This window comes from Panthera pardus, unplaced genomic scaffold, assembly GCF_024362965.1.
Source record: "Panthera pardus isolate Hobbes unplaced genomic scaffold, ASM2436296v1 HiC_scaffold_20, whole genome shotgun sequence".
NCBI lineage: Eukaryota > Metazoa > Chordata > Mammalia > Carnivora > Felidae > Panthera > Panthera pardus.
Window position 1 is genome coordinate 78,305,847 of NW_026526766.1, and position 19,473 is coordinate 78,325,319.

The window sequence follows — 19,473 nt, forward strand, 5'->3', positions numbered from 1 at the left end:
TTCCAGTGGTGACAATGTGACACGCTCTCCATCTGGGCAAAATCCTCTAAAGAGCTCCCCATTGTCCTTAGGACATGATTCCTGAATTGTGTGCTGAGATGCTACAGAGAAAACTCATGGGGACACAGGGGATGTTATAAATGTTCGAGAGAAGGGAGGGGTATTTGCCCTTTATTGGGCATCTGCAAAATTACTAACCTGAAATAGTATACAGTTTCAACATTAAAACATATGTTGTATAAACATATACAAACCTTTCTTTCATATGGTCTATCTTCATTAAGGTGGATTTTTAGCAGTTGATACAACTACAAAGTACCACAGAAAAATTAACGAGGAATAGGAAATGAGGGGGGCAGTATCCGTTTGCAAAGCATATGTAGGAAAAGCTGTGGTTATTATTTTCTTTTTAATGCTTGTTTATTTTTGAGACAGAGAGAGACAGAGCATGAGCGGGGGAGGGGCAGAGAGGGAGGGAGACACAGAATCCGAAACAGGCTCCAGGCTCTGAGCAGTCAGCACAGAGCCTGATGTGGGGCTTGAACTCACAGACCGCGAGATCATGACCTGAGCCGAAGTCGGACACTCAAACAACGGAGCCACCCAGGCACCCCAAAGCTGTGGTTATTTAAGAATAAAATTAGGAGTGCCTGGGTGGCTCTGTCGGTTGAGCATCCGACTTCGGCTCAGGTCATGATCTCGCGGTCTGTGAGTTCGAGCCCCGCATCGGGCTCTGTGCTGACAGCTCAGAGCCTGGAACCTGCTTCCAGTTCTGTGTCTCCCTTTCTCTCTGCCCCTCTCCCACTCATGCTCTGTCTCTTTCTCTCAAAAATAAACGTTAAAAAAAAATTTTAAAAAAAAGAATAAAATTAAAATACGGCTTTTTCTTTAGATTTGCACACATCATTTTTCAAATGGCCACTAAACTTTTGGGGACATAAATATTTCATTAAGTTGTTTGAACGTAACTACTCAATAAACAGAATTAGTATTTCCCTGGTTCCTACAGGAACCATAACAAAATCACTCAGAACATCCTGAAATGAGAAAGTGTGGAAGGCACCATGTTAGGATAAAGTTCAATGTCTTTTATGTAACATACATAGGGCTCCATGACCTAGTCCCCAGCTCACTTCTCTGGCGTGCATGCTAACATTTTCTCTGCCTGTCACTCACAGTGACTTACTGCAGACCCCAGGATAAGTCTGTCCCTTTCTGGACACGACCTCAACACACACACACACACACACACACACTACCTTCTTATGTCTAACTCTACTGTCCAGATCTCAAGTTAAAACAAGAATAAAAATCCTCTTTTTGAAATCCTTCCTTAATCTTGCAAGACCACCGGAAGTGCCCCTTCTTCGCAACACCACTCAATATTCTTCTTCTTCCCCAGCACCCCTAGAGGAGGGAGCAATGTGACTCCTTACTGTCTATCTCTCACCAGCTCCCCTACGGTGCTCCTCGGGGTGTGGATTAGTACTGCTTCGTTGGCATCAGACGCTCCTACAGTTCTTGCACAACACAGAGACTCAGCCAATATAGGTTGAATTAATGCACAGGTGAGCAATTCCTTCCCAAATAGTACAATCCCAAACCATTCGGTGGTGCAGAGACCCATATCGTTTGTATTCCATTCCTTCCTGCCCACACAAGCCACACCTCCCCTCACAAATGGAATGTAAGACTGGATGTCACGCTAGAGTCACAGACAGGATGTCACAAGTGCTCAGGGATGGAGGCTGCACCTTGCTGACCTTCTCTGGATAACACGCAGGCAATTTGAAAAGAAGTAGAGTTACCCCCACCACACAACCACACAACCCGTTCTGAAATGCGGCTGATGGCCGGAAGGTGCCTGGGCGAAAAGCCATCCCTCGGGGATCAACGTCTCCTGAGCATGACACATCAAAGAAACCTGGTGGACACCGTGCAGCGGTCACTGGAAGATGAGATATGGCAGACTGCGCCCCATCACCTGGGCTGATTAATAAGTTAGACATTTGCAAATCATGGGATGTGTGCTGTTTACATGAATCAACGCCTGCTGCTAGCTTAAGGGTACCTTGTTAGTATGTAGCCTCTGGATCCCTGCCGCACGTGCTTCAGGGCATCAGAAATCTTCCTCTTTCTGTTCCTTTTTATCTGCCTCCTAACAAGTGTCCTCTTGGTCTAAGAATGGAGCCAGTGTTGTCATCCTAGGACACCTCTTCCACGCAGACCTCAGACCCCTCCTGCTGTCGGAGGTCTCCTGCAAACCTTCTCGGAGTCCCTGTTGCTGAATTTCCAGGGAATGGTGCTTCGGATATTGATTTTAACTACCCGTCCTCAAGCACTTGTTCTGTGCTAAATGTGATCCTTTGTTATCTTCTCAAATCTTTACAATTATGGAATGTCTCCCCACGTTACAGATAGACAAGTTGAGGTCAGAAAGTTTCGGCAACACACCCCGGATCTCATAGGTGGGAAATGACAGAGCCAGGATTCAAACCAAAATCGGCTTGAATCTAAAGATTTCCTTCCCGTCGCTCAAGTATAGCGACTGGTTTAAGTTCACATAGGCTTAGAGACTGACTTGGGGCTGGAAGTTTCCACCGAGGTTTGCAGAGACAAGCCAGGCACAGATAAAGGCTGGGCTGCAAAGCCTTCCTCCAAGCCAGTCTGGGAATCCACCGCTAATGAGACTCACTAATTCTTATGCCCAGAAGGAAGGCCTTGAGAGATAAAGAAACGGCCTGGAGGCAGAAGCCTGGGTATTCTGATTCCTTTCATAAGGGATACAAAAGTATCCAGCAGCTGTTGAATTGTACATAAAAAAATGCATCCTGCCAAAGGGTGCCAAGAATGGAATTGGGGCAGGTAAGTCTGGTTGTAGCCCGGGAAGAGGACTGCCTGACGGGTAGGTCCGGAGGAACTCTCCTGGTGGCACTGAGTCGTACTTGGGAGTTAATGAACTCCATCTTTACTGCCTCCGTCTTGGCTCGGGCGCTCCCTTCCTCTCCCTTGAATTATTGCCACAGCTTCCGAACCCTTCTCTCTTACTCTCTTCCACTCAGTCGGCACGCTGCAGCCAGCGCGGTGTTTCTAAATGCATTATCAGACCACGTCCATCCCATGTTCCAAACACTTCATTCTGTTGCCCACATCAGGAAAGGCACAGGTTCTAACCTGAGCCCATGGCAAACTCTGAGAATCAAACCCGGCACAACTGTCCTCTGAGCCCCAACTGACCACAGTATAGACTCAAAGTCAGTGTCTTTCAGACTGTAAGGCCCACTCCACCGGTGGAGGTTGAAATCACTTTAGTTGGTAGGTAGCAACATTAAAAAAAAAAATAGGGCCGCCTGGGTGGCTCAGTGAGTTGAGCGTCCGACTTCCGGCTCAGGTCATGATCTCACGGCTGAGTTCAAGCCCCGCATCAGGCTCTGTGCTGACAGCTCAGAGCCCGGAGCCTGCTTCAGAGTCTGTGTCTCCCCTCTCTCTGCCCCTCCCCTGCTCATGCTCTGTCTCTCTCTGTCCCTCAAAAATAAATAGACATTAAAAAGAATTGAAAAAAATAAATGAATCAGAAAGGAATAGGCAGAATGGAAAAGAACAGTAAATATCAAAATATATCACATGTACTAAGGTTAAGTATTTTTTTTCATGAATTTTCATTTCAATCATACATCTTTAGCTCTGTCTGTACTGTGTCTATATCTGTTTATTGAGTGTCAATATGAAAAGAAAATGAAGATGAGTCAGGGTTAAGAAATGTAAAACCAACAGAAAGAAAAAGCATTGCTCTAAATAGGTGTCTAGTAATATTCTGACAATTAGCTAGAGTTTGGTTGAAATCAATTTGCCATTCCAAATCTCTTTCACTGTTGCCTCCAAGCTGCTGTTCAGCCTTATGCCCTAAGTCACTGCAACACACACACACACACACACACACACACACCCCTATAGATCTAGGCTTTCTCCTACCTCTTATCTTTGCAGACTCTCCTCCATCTGCCTGGGCTGCTTTTCTTTTGACAGCCTTCTCACAAATTCCTAATCGTCCTTGAACACTGAGTTCAATGCCCGTTCCTCTAGGATGCCTTCTTAGACTTGTCTTTTCAGCCCACACTTCCCCACCGTCACAACCCCAATGCTAGGGGAAGCCCCCCCACCCCCAAACACAGCACCAAGGGCATTGCTCACCCAGGGAACTTAACACATGCACTGTGCTCATTTGTCTTTCAGTCAATTTTCCCCAAGATATAATGAATTCCTTGAGGGCAGGGATCAAAGTTTCCCCTTCTTAACCCCAAGGGAACAGTGCAGCGCCCCCCGCTGGTAGGAGTTTGGAGATCAGTAAACATTTTTCAAAGGAAGGACAAAGCTGCTGGGTGCTCCAGATCATGGATCCAGTTCCTGCTTCCTTGGCCAAGGTTTGGAGCGTGGAGTCTGAAGCTGCAAGGCCTTGTCTCTCCTCCCTTCCAAATTCCCCAGGTCATAACAGTGGACATGTTTGGTGTCGGCAGCTCCGTGTGAGGCAGGTGTACAAGCCTGTCCATTTTCGGTCATTGCTTCTCACTAAAGCTGGGTCATTGCTTGGCCAAGATCGAAGCAAACTCAAGTTTGCAGCTCACGAAGTCAGCTCAGTAATGACAAGGCAGCAAAAAGGTAAAGGATAGCAAAGGTAGCAATTTGGTAGCAATAAAGCTATCATTCTTGGAAGTGGAAGATCAATTTTAAATAATCAACACAAAAGATTATCTTTGAATCGACTCCAAGTGGCCCGGGGGGTGTTTGCTGTGTATCCTTCCCCAACCCTCTCTATTCAGGGAGAAGTTGATCAGAAATTTGGATTAAATGAGGGACAATGTAGGGGGAGGGTATAGGGTAATGGTTCTCACCAGTGACACCACTCTTTAAGTGGCTATAGTTGATAACTATCAACAGGGGACACTGTCCCACTCTCATCTTCTTCCATACCTACTGGGCATGCTCTTAAAGGGATAAAAAGTGTCTGTTAACCCACTTGGTCCAAACTGGTTTTTAATAACTCAGGCCATGTATATCTGAACCTAGCAACGGAGCGTAAACATCTTACTTCCTAAGGAATTCTGTAGTCAGAGGAGAAACCCACCAGATCTCCCAGGCCTTCTGGAAGAATGGAGATTGTTTTTTGTTTGTTTGTTTGTTTGTTTGTTTGTTTCTGGAGGAGAAAACTGGTTTCCCTTAAATACTGCCTCTCTGCAGCAGGAAGCAAAAATTGATTCACCTTCCTAAATGCATTAACTTGCACTCTGGTCTGAGGCCATGTCTTGAAACATGCAAAATCACTTCCCCTTTGGTCCTGCAGCCAGACTCTTTGGGAACGTGGCCATTACACTGATGTCTATATTGCAAGCATTCCAACTCAAACTCATGAAGACCAAATTCTAAGACTATTTATTCCAATATCCTTCTCACCAGCCCTTTTCCTTTTGTTCCAAAAATACTTACTCCAGAGCAGAATGTCTCTACCTCAACACTACTGACATTATGTGTCAGATCATTCTTTGCTGCAGAGAGCTATTTGTACATTATCAGATGTTTAGCAGTGTCCCTGATCCCTGACCTCTAAATGCTGGCAGCACCCATTTGGATAACAAACTGTGGCAACCAAAAATGCCCCCAGACATTTCCAAATGTCCCTTTAGAGAGCAAAATCACCCCCGACTGGCAATCACTGTCCCACTTCCTTGGCCAAGTGCTAGCTCTCCAAGTTAAAGAGGTGTCCCTTTAAGAGCTATGACACAGGTGGGTGTCTTAGCCTGGGTGGCTAAGCATCAGACTTAGACTCAGGTCACGATCTCGCAGTTTGGTTTGCGAGTTTGAGCCCCACCCTGGGCTCTCTGCTGTCAGCACAGAGCCCACTTCAGATCCTCAGTCTCTGTCTCTCTCTCTTGCCCCACCCCAGCTCATGCTCTCTTTCTGTCTCAAAAAAATAAATAAATATTAAAAAAAAAAAAAGAGCTTTGACACAGGCTGGTGTCCAAAAGGGGAAGACTCAAAGCCAGGTAGAACCAGCAACTCCTTAAACCTGCTGTTAGAATTCTAATACCTCTGAGAATAAGAGCTTGCAAGGTCAAAGAGATTTGATCAAATTTGGGAAGCAATGGTTAACAACGGTTAAACACACAGGCTCTGGAATCTGCTTACCTGTGACACAGCCTACTCTCCCAGAAATTAGCTCTCTTTCCTTGGAGAAGTTATGTAAACAGAGATGATGACAATACCTAGTGCACAGAATGACTGGAAGGATCAATCAGTCGGAATAATTTATACTCAGTGTGTTCATACTGGACCCTTGGTAAGCTTTCAATGCTACCAATGAACTTGCCATCATTGTTATCATTTATTTGACTGTGGGATCTTTTTTGTTGCCGTTCCAAAAAACACCTTTTAACATCGCATTGAGCTGGAGTTCTATATAATCTACTTTAAGAAATGCTGATTTAGACTCAATTTCCCTATGCTAATAGAAATCTAACACTGGCACCATGGGATACTAAGATCCTGTCTGGAATCCAGAGGCTGCTGGTTTCCTTTCAAGTTCAGCCACAAGCATCCTGAGTGGTGCAGTGGCAGACCTCTCCATTGCTACCGCTTGTCTGTAAGCTCCTAGAAGGCAGGGACCACTTTACCTTGTACTTTATTGGTTCCCCAGTGCACAGCATCTGGCATACCTAGGTACCCAACAGATACTCTTGAATGATTTCTGGATAAGGACTGCATCTCATTCATCTGAGGGAGACCGTCCACCTAGCCCCAGCCCCATTCATTCAGCCAAGTAGCTTTACCGCAAAACCTACTATAGATATTTTTGTGAAATATGTCAGGGAACCATTAGGATATCAGATTAGAACTGAGATTCATGCAAGTCTGAAATAACTATGCAAGACAGTTAGGCAATCAGACTTGGTTTCCCAGGATTCGATTTACATTCAACTTTTAGGTACTTATTTTGGGCTCAAAGGAAGGTGCACCATAAGCCACAAATCACTTGCTCAGCAACCTGCAGGGAAAACCACTCAATCTGAAAGCACCTCTTGCGGCATAGTGCCTGCCATTGTCAGTATCTCCCCTCCGCCCTGACTCTCCAGAACCAAGTGTACAAAGGGTTCTATAATTTTTCTATTAAGTACGCCCCCGAAATAATTGCTACATTTTCCCATTACTGATGATTGCAAAGTCAGGGAAAAAAATAAACAGAAAATAAAATCCAAAAAGGCAGGAAACATCTTTGGACCAAACGGAGCTTTTTCAGACCAGACTGACTTCTAAATCGTCTCAAGAACAAAATAAATAATTTTTAGCAATGCAGTCGGCCCTCTGAGGTAAAGGGGTCAAGTCGAATTTATACAGGTCCTGCAAAATTTCAAGCCCTACATGTTTTTTTTTTTTTAACGTTTATTTATTTTTGAGACAGAGAGAGACAGAGCATGAACAGGGGAGGGTCAGAGAGAGGGAGACACAGAATCCGAAACAGGCTCCAGGCTCTGAGCTGTCAGCACAGAGCCCGACGCGGGGCTTGAACTCACGGACTATGAGATCATGACGTGAGCCGAAGTCGGACGCTTAACCGACCAAGCCACCCAGGCGCCCCAAGCTCTACACGTTTGATATCAAAGTTACTTCTTACCACAAGCACACAAGGCATTTAATATTAGCTCCATCTTACAAATAAGAAAACTGAGCCTCAAAGAGGTTGCAATTTGCCCACTGGCAAAAGGAGTTTCTCAGTATTTGATGGTGAACCAGGTAACTAAAAACCAGAGAGAGTCATGACAGCATAAGGTAAGGGCTCTTGTGGGGTCTCAGAGGCCCGCTTCTGATTCCCAGCTGTGCCACTTTCCAGATGTGTGACCCTGGACAATTTGCTTACCCTCTTGGTGCCTTAGTATTCTCATTCATAATATGGACAATAATAGTATTTCCCTCCCAGAAGGGCTGTGAGTATTTAATGACTAATATATGTATGGGCTTAGCAGAAAGTGAAAATCAATGATTTCTTTTTAGAATGATGACTTAGAGCCTTAATGAAAAAAAAAAAAAAAAAACATTTGTAGCTAGAAGAACATTTAAATTTCATAAAGCAGTCCTACAGAAACTTTACCTCATTTGACCTACTAGGTAGGCCAGACATCATTATCCCTTTCTACAGAGGAGAAAATTGAGGATCTGAGCCGTTCCTTACCCATTCCTGTCCATGGAACGATAACTGTTTGTTTATTGACTTGTATGTTTCTTCTACCTTCCACCCTCAACTCCAAGTCTGGTAGAGGAGGGGCCGGGCACTACAGGTTGTGCACATGCGTGTGTGTTTGTGAGGGTATATGCCTCACTGTTTTCTCTTGGTCATTTCTGGGTCACTAAATCGTAGCACAGCTCATGGCATTATGACCAGAGCTAAATTTTACAGCAACCGATGTATGAATGAGTGAATACGCATGAATGCCTCGGCCCAGGACGAGAAAGCTAGAAAGTGGCTCAAAAATAAAGTTTCCAGACTCCAAGTCCACTCTTCTCCACTACCCCAGGCTAAATCCTCAGGGGACATTATTTCATGGAATCATGGAATTTCAGAAAAGGCAAGGACCTTGAAGATCACCTTCACTAACAGTCTCGTTTTACAGATGAAGAAACAAGCTCCAAAAGGTCCATTATTTGGCCAAAAGCACGCACGAAGGAGGCAGGAGAGGTGGGCCAGCACCCAGGTTCCCTGACTTCAAGTTCAACGACACTGGCAGGTTCAGGCAGGAAATGGCCCAGCCTTCCCTCCATGTGTCAGCTGAGACTTACGCATGACAGAGCGTGTGCCTCATGCACCCAAACCACTGCCTGTACACATATTATTGCTTGGCTTGTGAAACAACGTGAGAGAAGACTTCTGCTGGGATTTAATGGGAAAGGTTCCCATCCTTGCCATTGGCACGGACTCCCCACCATGATTCTATGGCTGAAACCAGCCTCTGTGTGCATATGCATGAGGAAAGAAAGGGAAGAAATGGCCTTACCCCACTTAAGTGCAGAGAGCAGACCTCCTCTCAGACTTTTTTTCTTTCTGAAGCTCCCAGATCATCCTGGGGCCCACCATGGGTTCAGGGTGGGGTGAACTGGCCAAAGCTTGAAGACTAGACACCTCAATAAAGCTGGCTCTCCAGCATAAGACAATATGGCACATTCCTGGAGAAAGCCTTTCTTTCATGATGCAAATGTCCATTGTCTAATACGCTATGTTCACATTAGCACATAAGAAGGCACACTGGAAATCACCGGTTTCGTGTTTCCACAAAGCAGCACTCAATGAGGACAAAGTGTCAATTGACTATTATCCTGATGAGTATGTCCTAGCTGGCTTTGGCTCTGGTCTGAACCTGGCCTGGATGGGCACCATGTCTCTGGGTACTTATTTGCATGTGGGTACACGTGCAGATTATGATAGGAGCCCCACCTAATCTTTGCATGTAAGAAACTGGTTCCAGATCAAGGTTTACAGTATTAATGATCTCCCAGTTACACCTACTCTGCTCTTTTTTCCTTTGTAGCACTTATTGTGTGTGTGTGTGTGTGTGTGTGTGTGTGTGTGTGTTTAATCAATGTCAGTCTCTCCTATGAGAGCAGGGACCATGTTCATTGTACTCATCATTATATCATCTGTACCAAACACAGTGCTGGGCCTGTTGCTGGTACTTAATAATTATTTGAAGATTAAATAGAGGAAGGAAGGAATAACTAGATGACCAGGGGCCTGACTTCTGGGTTGAACTCCATCATTTAATTAACCATGTGACCTTGGTTAAATCTTATACTTAATTTTAGAACTAGAAAGCATGGTAGAAATCAGCTTGTTGGATGACCGCACACTTTGCTTTAGCAGTGGGATCCAACGGAAAGGATACGTAAAATCAGACCGTGAAAACAGCAGAGTCAGACCTTCTCTTGTGTAAGCACTGTGCACAGCTGGGGGGGGGATCCTGCCTGAGCACCCCCCCCCCCCACACACACACACACTTTGCCTATCTTCCCACACTAAAGTGGCTTTTTTGACTTCTTTAATCGATCCTCAAGATTTCCAAGAGCACAGGTTGAAAACCACTGATGTATTTCAAGGCTACCATTTGACAGATGAAGAAAGCAGGATCCAGGAGAGGAGGGAGCCTGACTAATGTCACAAGACCAATGCCCAGAAAGCTAGAGTTAGTATCCAGATGTCCTGACCCCCAACCTCACTAGCAACCTTTCACTTCTTAGCATCTCAAAAACCAACCCCAAAGGTTCACAAAGCAGTTGGGAGGAAAAATGTTTGCAAGACTCCCTTCAGAACTCTGACACACTCGACGTTGGGGCACCGGGCTTGGGGGAGGGGCAGCCATGCAGCACAGTGGCTGGAAGGAGGGCTTTGGGGTCAGGCAGGTCTGTGTTTGGACCCCAGCTCCTGTTCCTTACCACAAGGAATGTGTCCATGGGTCCCACCGAGTGGGTCAATGCACTCCGCCTCCACAAGTCCTGGCCTTCCTACCTATAAAAGGCCAAGGCACTGCTCACCTGACAGAGGATGCTGTGAGAATTGAATGGCCTCTTTTCATGGCACATCCTAAGTGCTCAATTAAAGGCTGCCACTGTCGAACGTTTGTGCCTATGGTTCTACTCAGGGTATCCGCGGAAGTCTAGGTTATTTCAACAGCAATTGCAACCATATGTTAATCATCTAACATGCAGGATAGCTCCCGTCTAAAACTCAAGCATAGCCCTCCTACTGTATCATTACTACTCATCTTCAAGCCAACACAGCCCCAGTGTCTAGCACCGGGCCAGGCACACAGCAGTCGCTAAGAAACATTCCTAAATAATGAACGGATGCCTTTAGTTCTGCCGTATTCATTGGCGTGGTTATGGATTTATAATCAGACTTTGTTTCCACCCCAGACTCCGTCATTTCTCGGCTACCTCACTCTATTCAAGTCAGTCACCTTCTGATCTTTAAAAAGGAAATTTGAACCCCAGTCATCCAACTTGAAGGTGGCTTCAGGAGGCTCAAGTGGGAGCAAAAGCCACATGTGAAACCAAGGAGTTATCGTCTGACAAAACACAAAGAGGATAACATTCCTAGATCTCCACTACTTGCCCCGTTCCCCTCAATCCTTTATCTCCAGCCTCCATCTTTCCGAGCACCAGGAATTTCAGATGCCGGTGCATTCTGCTGAGTAATCAGGGAAGCACCCATATTTGGTTTATGCGTGTTCACAGATAGCAATGGCTGCATTCTGCCAGAAATTATGTTAAGGATCCAACTCTGAAATTAGGCAGACAACTATTGTTCTTGGGTAGTTTAGGAATAGTTGTCCCCAGGAGTGGGCTTCTGAATCAATAATTACATTTCTATCTATTTATTTATTTTTTATTTAAGAGAGAGAGAGACTGAGAGAGAAGGATACAGGCGATCCAAAGCAGGCTCTGCTCTGACAGCAGAAAGCCCGATGCAGGGCTTGAACTCGCAAACTGTGAGATCACGACCTGAGCCGAAGTCGGCAGCTCGACCAAATAAGCTACCCGGGCACCCCAATAATTACGTTTTTAAAATTCTGGTATTCTTCTCTTTTTAAAGAGGAAATACCCCTAATATTTCATCCTTGTGTTCCTTCCCCCTTTTCTTGCCCACCCCATGTCCACGCTCCTTTGTGTCTTGCTTTCCATCAGGCTCAGAGCACCTCTCCCCAGTAACTCTCTGATTGCTTAGCACCCTTCAAGGCTCATCTCTGAACTCTTTCATAGATGGAACCGCTGCAGAACCTCAGCCACTAGTGGGCCAACTTCCAAAGTAGGGTTTGAATATTCAGCATAAGCCACAGGCAGGTACAGCTGGTAGAGGCTGGATGAATCTCACATCCCTAATCCATAATGCCCCCAAATGTGCAAGGGAGACATGTCTATTTTCATACCAAATACAAAAAAAAAAGACTTACGCCCTGAACGCAAGCCTTCCCTGATGCAGTCAGCATCCTTTTCCTCCACCATGTTCCCCAGCTCTCCTGTTCTCACTGGCCCAGGAGGGTCAGGGTGTGCCCCTTCTTCCTTGACCTTGAGACAAAGATTATACCTCTAGAGAGCTTTTGGCATTTTCCAACTCATTTAAGTACACAACACGTATTGTGCACTTTTGACACACCGTAGCAAAAAAAAAAAAAAAAAAAATCACTCAAGGGATCGGATCCAAAAATGAATTGCATGGAAGTCCTGCCTTCCAAGAGCTTCTAGTAAGGGAAGAAAGAAACACAAAAAGGCACTCTCTAATTTCAGACGGTTTAAAACGAAAGAGATGTAAGTGTAGAGAGCTGTGGAAGAATCAAAGAGAGGGTGAAAGCCCGGAATGGGGAGAATCTCAGATGGTTTCAAAGAGAAAAAAAACTTGGGGCTAAGTCCTTTTTGGATGAATGGCATTCTAAAAAGTCAAGAGCCACTTCAGACCTGCTCTAGAAAACATTGTCCGTGGACAGTCCCTACTTGTTTCCAGATGTGTGAGTATGTTTGGGAAGGATACGGGCACATCAGTGGCATTTGCAAACAACACTACCTATAGCTGAATTTGATTAAAAATTCTGTGACCACGGATACCGATAAAACGGGGTTTGAACCCCAATCCCAGCACTTACTGACTGTGTGACTTTAGGCAAATACTTTCACCTAGCTGAGGATCAGTTACTTCATGCATACAGTGGAGAGAACAAATGGAATCTACCTCCGACGGCGATTACGAAACCTTAGATGAGATGGCGTGTACAAAGTAAAGCACCACGCTTGGCACACAGTAAGCACTCAATAAATGTTAGCGATTTGCTCTTCTCCTTGTCATTGTCAATCTCTCGTGCAAAGTACAAAAACAAGGTGAAAAGACGAGTAACGACCCGCTGAAGGCTCACAATCCCTTGGCCCAGACGGTCCTCCACGCGGCAAGGCCCTACCAACACTGGACGCCAAAAAGCACTCTGTGAATGAAAGGCGCGGGAGGCAGGGACCAGCTTCACCCAGATCTTACCTGTATATTTTATATCTGGTTGTAAATCCTTGACGGTGTCTTTCCACAAAGGATAGGTAGCTCCTGGAGTGGTGGAAAGGCCCCCTGTCTGAAATAAGCCAATCAAATTCCTTGGAGACATGTTGGTCTGTCCCAGCTGGTTCCTGGTGGGAGGGCTGCACTGAGATACGGCCCCATACAAACAGGAAGTAGAGGAGCTCAACAAACCTCCAGTTCATGCTTTTCTGCCGGCCTTTTTCCTCTCATTCTTGCTCCATTCTGTGGAGTCCTGAGGAGAAAGAGTAAAAAAAAAAAAAAAGAGAGAGAGAGAGAGAGAGAGAGAAAGAGAGAGAAAATAAAACAAAAGGAAGAGAAAGACACAGGAAAAGAAAAAAAAATGTGGTTAAAACATCTTCATAACATCATAACAGTAAAGTGTATCAAGGTTTACAAAACCCAGTATGTTTCTGGTTAAGAGCACGGCACCTGGGGAGACCTGGGCTCGCGTTCCTGCTTCGCTGTTCACATAGTGTGTGAACACGGACAAATGCTTAGCCTCTTAGGGAAGCAGCCGCCTCAAGGGCAAAACAGAGGACGGGCTTCGATGCCTACACCATGGCACTCGGCACGTCATAGGAATGCAAGGCGTATGTGTTCGAAGGACGAGTGAAACAGACGAAGGCAGAACCAGAGTCTCATACAGCCAGTGAGGAATGTGGCAGTAGAACTCAGGCGTCTGTCCCACCCAGTAGCTCCACAGACAACCTGCCTCTTGTGATCGAGACTCCACAAACGGGAGCTCTTTTCTCCCCTTGTCTCACGCAGAAGCGTACGCGAGTACACGCTTGGCTTCTGCGTCATCGGAGGAATGCCCAAAGTCTGAGGATGGCCTGTGACCACGACTCTGGGGGCTGGACACCTTGCGGGTGAAGGTTTATGGAGCTCCTGAAAGTCCAGTTCTACACTGCTCAGTGGAATGTCTCCTTGACCCCAAGGACACGTGGCCAGCGGTTTCACTGTTGAGGATTCTGAGCCTCAAACTCCCTGAGGTTCAGATGGGAAAATAAAGGTGAAGAGATTAGGTGGGGTTTTGCCCACCTCCCTTTTTTTTGGGGGGGGGGGTGTTGATAACAGCATAATGGTGCCATGTTGGAGAAAAGTTTAAGACTAAGGGAGAGCTGAGGCAGAGGCCCTTCATGGGGAGAAGAGAAGAGAGACCACAGGCCATGCTTAGCTTTTCGACACTCGTCTTTACCATCATTTTCTAATTATCAGATTAGCACAGTGCTTGTGCCCCCAACCCCACTTATTCTAGAAGAGCTTATCTCGCTCATTATTTGAAAGGCAGATTTGAACCCAGGTTCCATCAGTTACAATCACCGTCATTTCAGGCAAGTCATTTCATATCTCTGTGTCTTCCTTCCCCTGTCGGCAAAATGTGGTTAACAGTAGCCCCTAGCGAGAGAACGGAGTGACGTAACTTCTGTAAAGTGTCCCAGCCAGGGCTTGCCATTTAGTAAATGCTCAATAAATGGCATCAATGATGAGAAGGATAGTGACAATGATGAATGTTGACACTGATCGTGTCCACATCTTCCCTGGTGGGGGGGTGGGGGGTCTTGTGCATACTGTCTCCACTGCCCGGCCAAGTCCTATTTATTTTTCAGTAGCCAGCTGAGGTCGGGTCCTCAGGGATCATTTCCCGTCTTTGGTTCTCTCTAAAAGTGTTTGTTCCTTCCTCGCGGTTCTCGCTCACTCTGTGAAACTGTACATCAGTCCTTAGTTATCTTTTCTTATATTTATTCGTTCCTTGGTCAGCTTTGCTCTTCGTAACTGGCCAGAACCTTTAAAAGACGGTCTCTACACAGGGCGAGCTGTGTGACGCAGGACAATCACCTCCCTTCTCCGAAGCTCAGATTTTTAGGCCTACCATTTAAAAACGGCCAAGACACGGGGGGCTCCTGGGTGGCTCGGTCGGTTGAGTGTCCGACTCTTGCTTTCGGCTCAGGTCACGATCTCACAGTCGTGAGTGAGCCCCGCGTTGGGCTCTGTGCTGAGAACGGAGCCTGCCTGGGATTCTCCCTCTCCCTCTCCCTCCGCCCCTCCCCCCCCAAAAATTAAAAACGGTGAAGACATAAACATGTTGTCAGGTGTAACGCCATGCGTAAACATGAAGAGATGGGATATCTTCGTCGTCTAAGCTTCCGGCTGAAAATGGGAAGAAAGTAAAGCTAAGAAAGAGAAAGTAAAAAAAAAAAACAGACAAGAGATGTGAATTTCCTACCCAGGCGGCCACGGCCCTCTGGCGCCCAACTGCACCCTGTTATTACGAGAAGCTGCAAAAATCTGCTCGGCGCTGCAAGCCCCAGCTGTCGGGGGCAAAGGACAGAGGCACGGGAGCAGAGCCGGGGGCCGCCAGAACCCGTGGCCTCAAGTGCAGTTCAGAGCCTCGAACAAAGCAGTGCGTGTCGAGGGCAGAACCGGGGCAGCTCCAGCGGCCAAAACCGTCCACCCGAGCGCAAGCAGGGGCCGGAGGCGGTTGTTCGGCACGGCCGGCAGGGGGCGCTGCAATACACCGAAATCGCATTCAGCCCTTCTCCAGGGCTTCCGCTGGGAGTGGGTGCGGGGTGAGGGCCCACGACAGAGTGCTTGGCTGCCAGCCGTTTGCAAGGAAACAGGATGCAGGGGGCTGCAGCTTTCAAAAGAGGAAGAGCCTGTCCGTGGAACCGCAGAGCTCGTGTGTGTGTGTGTGTGTGTGTGTGTAAGAGGGTAAGCTCTTACCCCATAGTCCTAGAATTGGCTGACAGCTGACCCATCTAATCCAGTGTTTCCCAAGTGGCAGCCATGTTAACCCCGAAGGACATCTTTTTTTTAACAAATATTATTTTTTTTAAATTTGTTTACTTTGAGAAAGAGAGAAAGCGTGAGGGGGGAGGGGCAGAGAAAGAGGGCGAGAGAGAGAACCCCGAGCAGGCTCCACACTGTCACTGCAGAGCCCCATGCAGGGCTCGAACTCACAAACCATGGGATCATGACCCGAGTCGAAGTTGAATGCTCAACCGACTGAGCCACCCAGGTGCCCCTCCAAGGGACATCTTGAGTGTCACGAAAGAGGGGGGTGCCACAGGCATCTAATGGGCAGGGTCAGGGATGCCGCTAAACATCCTGTAATGTACAGAACATTCCCACAGCAAAGAACATTGGACCCAAATGTCAACTGGGCAAAAGTTAAACCCTGGCTGACTCAACTCTCCACAGGACCACGACCCGGCTCCTGTCTTCCAGCTCCTGGGGGTCATTCTGTCGTACTGTCTGGGCAGGGCAGCACGTGCATGTGGCTGTGTTTTGAGCCTTCTCTGCCATTGGGACAGTAAATGTCACTGAGACAATTTACATCCCAGCAAGTGGAGATGAGTGCTTCGTGGAAGAAGTCTGGACACATCTCTGTTGACTCAGAAAATCACAATAATCCACAGAACACTAAAACTGGAAATGAAAGTTTCTAAAGGTGCGTGTTAAGAGAAGTGGATGTTTTGCTGGGCAAGAGTAAGGACTAGTAGGTGTGAAACAGACATGTCATATCATGAAGACGCTAGGACTCATGGGAACAGACCCCAAATAGTACCAACTGTACTAGAGGCCCAAGAGAATAGTAGGGTCTGTGACTGATATTTATTGAGCGTCTACTGTATACTTGGGTCTAAAGCAGTCTGTACCCTTGGTGGCAGCAAATGTACCCAGTACAGGCTAGAGGTTAATAAAGGTTTCTTCATGAGATCTGTACAACTGCCCATTTAACAGATGATAACCTTGCGACTTGGAGACATTGGATGACTCCTAAGTTCACAACGTCTGAGTGTTAGATTCAAGACCCAAGCCATGTATATCCTTGCATAAAGTCTGTATAGTTTCCACGACATCCCCCAGCCTTACCACACATCAGCTGAAATTAGGTCCTACCCTCTAGGGATTCAACATATGAAGGGAGGTGGTATCATACCCACGCAAGAGGAATTTTAATATAAAATAGGCTGTCATGAAAACTACAACAACCAAAAAATATTCGGTGGAGAAATAGATGTACAGACATTGTTTCCAACACAGCGATTTGGAAGGATCCTACAGAACAGGCGGTATTTGAGCAGGTCCTTAAATAGCATGTAAGGTTTTGGGGTTTTGTTTGGTTTGGTTTGGTTTTTTTTAAGTTTATTTATTTATAGAGAGAGAGAGGGGTGGGGGGACAGAGGACCTGAAGCAGGCTCTGTGCCAACAGCAGAGAGCCCAATGTGAGGCTTGAACTCATGAACCAGGAGATCATGACCTGAGCTGAAGTCGGAAGCTTCATCGACTGAGCCACTCGGGGGCCCCACACGTAAGGTTTTATTAAGCAGAGACGTTGTGTGTGTGCACGTGTGTGTGCGTGCGTGTGGGTGTGGGTGTGTCTGTCTCTCTCTCTCTCTCTCCCTCTCCCCCCTGCCCTCACCAAGAAAGAACTGCGTATCCCAATTCCGTGCTATACGTATATTAAGAGCAAAGAACTATAGATGTTCAAGAATTCGTTCACTCATCCATTAACATATTTAGCTGGAAATCAAATGAAAGGAGCAGAGCAGCAGCGAGGGCCCTCAGGGGACGTATTCTCCGCTGGGCTGGGACGAGTGAACACAGAGGCAGAACCTCTATGTGCTATGGTGAGCAGGCCTCTAAAGAAAATCAAAGCAGATAAAGGGGACTGGGAGCGAGGCTGTTCCCCGAAACACGTGGTGTTCAGGAAAAGCTCCTCCGGGAAAGCGGTTTTTGAGCGGACACCTGACGGAAGGGAAGGGGTGGGTGGTGCAGATGCCTCAGAGGAAAAGAAATGTCCATGGAAGGGAGGAGCGAGGGAGTAGTCAGAGGCCAACCCGTCGTTCAGTCTCCTGCAGTTTAGCTGCGGGAGGAACCGCGTATTAATTGAGCATTTACTATGTCCTAGAAACCACAGAGCCGCTTTCCACACGTGACCTCGTGGCAATACAGTAACAACTTATGGTCTCCACCTTACACACGGAGGGCGGGGAACCTGAGGTTTGGGAAAGTTAGGGAGGTGGCTCAGCACCACAAAGCTGGCAAAGGACACAGTTAGAACTGCAGGCCTCGCAGTCCGATTTGGGAGCCACTGACCGCACGTGGCTGGGAAGCATTTGAAATCCAGATCGCTAGCCCAAATCGAGATGTGCTGTTAGTGTGAAATACACATCCGCCAGATTTCAAGACCCAGCAGGAATAAAAAAATGTGGTACGATATCTCACTAATATTTATATTGGTTACGTGTTGAAATATTACTATTTTGGCCGGACTGGGTTATTGAAATGTATTCTTTAAATTTCTTTCACCTGTTTCTTTTTCATCGTTTGAGTGTGGCTGCCAAAACTTTAATTTCTTTTAACGTTTATTCCTTTTTGAGAGACAAAGTGAGACAGAGCATGAGCAGGAGAGGGGCAGAGAGAGAGGGAGACACAGAATCCGAAGCAGGTTCCAGGCTCCGGGCTGTCAGCACAGAGCCCGATGCGGGGCTCAAACTCCTGAACCACGAACTCAGGACCTGAGCCGAAGTCGGACGCCTAACTGACTGAGCCACCCAGGGGCCCCTGGCTGCTAAAACTTTAAAACTACACACACGGATGGTGTTGGACTTTTATTGGATGGTGCGGGGCTAAGATGAGCCTTTTCGGCTCTACGACGCTGCCCAGGAGGGTCATTCATCAATCCCCCTGCTTTTATCAACATCTGGAGAGTCCACTTGACTCTCTGTCCTACCACCGGCTGAGCCACCGTGCACCTGCCTCCCCTGCCAAAATCACTAAAGAAACAGACAATAAATACATTACAAGTAAAAACTCCCATGTTCAAGGACTAAACCTCCAATCCTCATTTACTAGAGATAGCCCTGGATATCTACTACCATGCTTTGGAGGACTGCTGTTTTTTCCAATATTCATGAAGGGAGCTTCCGGCCACTGGGGTTTAGAGCCTGTGAAAGAGAGGCTGGTTCTATTCCGAGCACTGCCCTTGACCTCCCGTGACCTTGTGTGAGTCACAGGCCCGCTCCCGCTGGGTGGCCCGGTGGATGTGGGGCAGCTGATGCGGGCTGTGGCCTGGAGAGCACGTGGGCCCTTGGCTGAACTGTGCTATATATAAGCCTGCAGTGTTATTAAGGGAACCGGGTTCATCCCACACAGAGCACACTCTCTAATCGTTGCCAGCGTAAATTATTTACATCCGAGGAGCACAGGCAGGACAAAGAGACAGACAAGGGTCTCCCAGGAGACCTTGGAGGGTCACCAAGCTCCTCCTCCAGAGCCCTCCGCTTGGACTGCTGGGCCACGCCCGCATTCTGGGCCAGAGAGGAGAAGGGAGCAACCCCAACCCCCTAAGCCTCCATCCTCGAGGCCCCTGA

At 47.0% G+C, this 19,473-nt stretch overlaps 1 protein-coding gene across 3 annotated transcripts in view; it reads right to left on the minus strand.

The window, feature by feature from the left end:
* Window positions 1-19,473, minus strand: part of BRINP1 (BMP/retinoic acid inducible neural specific 1) — a 174,138-nt gene that overhangs the window by 111,995 nt on the left and 42,670 nt on the right. Inside the window, exons 1-2 of one of the 3 annotated variants that reach the window (XM_019454026.2) lie at window positions 15,321-15,476; window positions 13,058-13,325 (exon numbers count right to left, since the gene is read on the minus strand). The exons of 1 other annotated variant lie outside the window; for it this stretch is intronic. In XM_019454026.2, coding sequence (XP_019309571.1) covers window positions 13,058-13,275 — 218 coding nt within the window. In that variant the 5' untranslated portion in view covers window positions 13,276-13,325; window positions 15,321-15,476. Of the gene's footprint in view, window positions 1-13,057; window positions 13,326-15,320; window positions 15,477-19,473 lie in introns of those variants that run through there. One more of the 3 variants, XM_019454025.2, reaches the window with a different exon arrangement.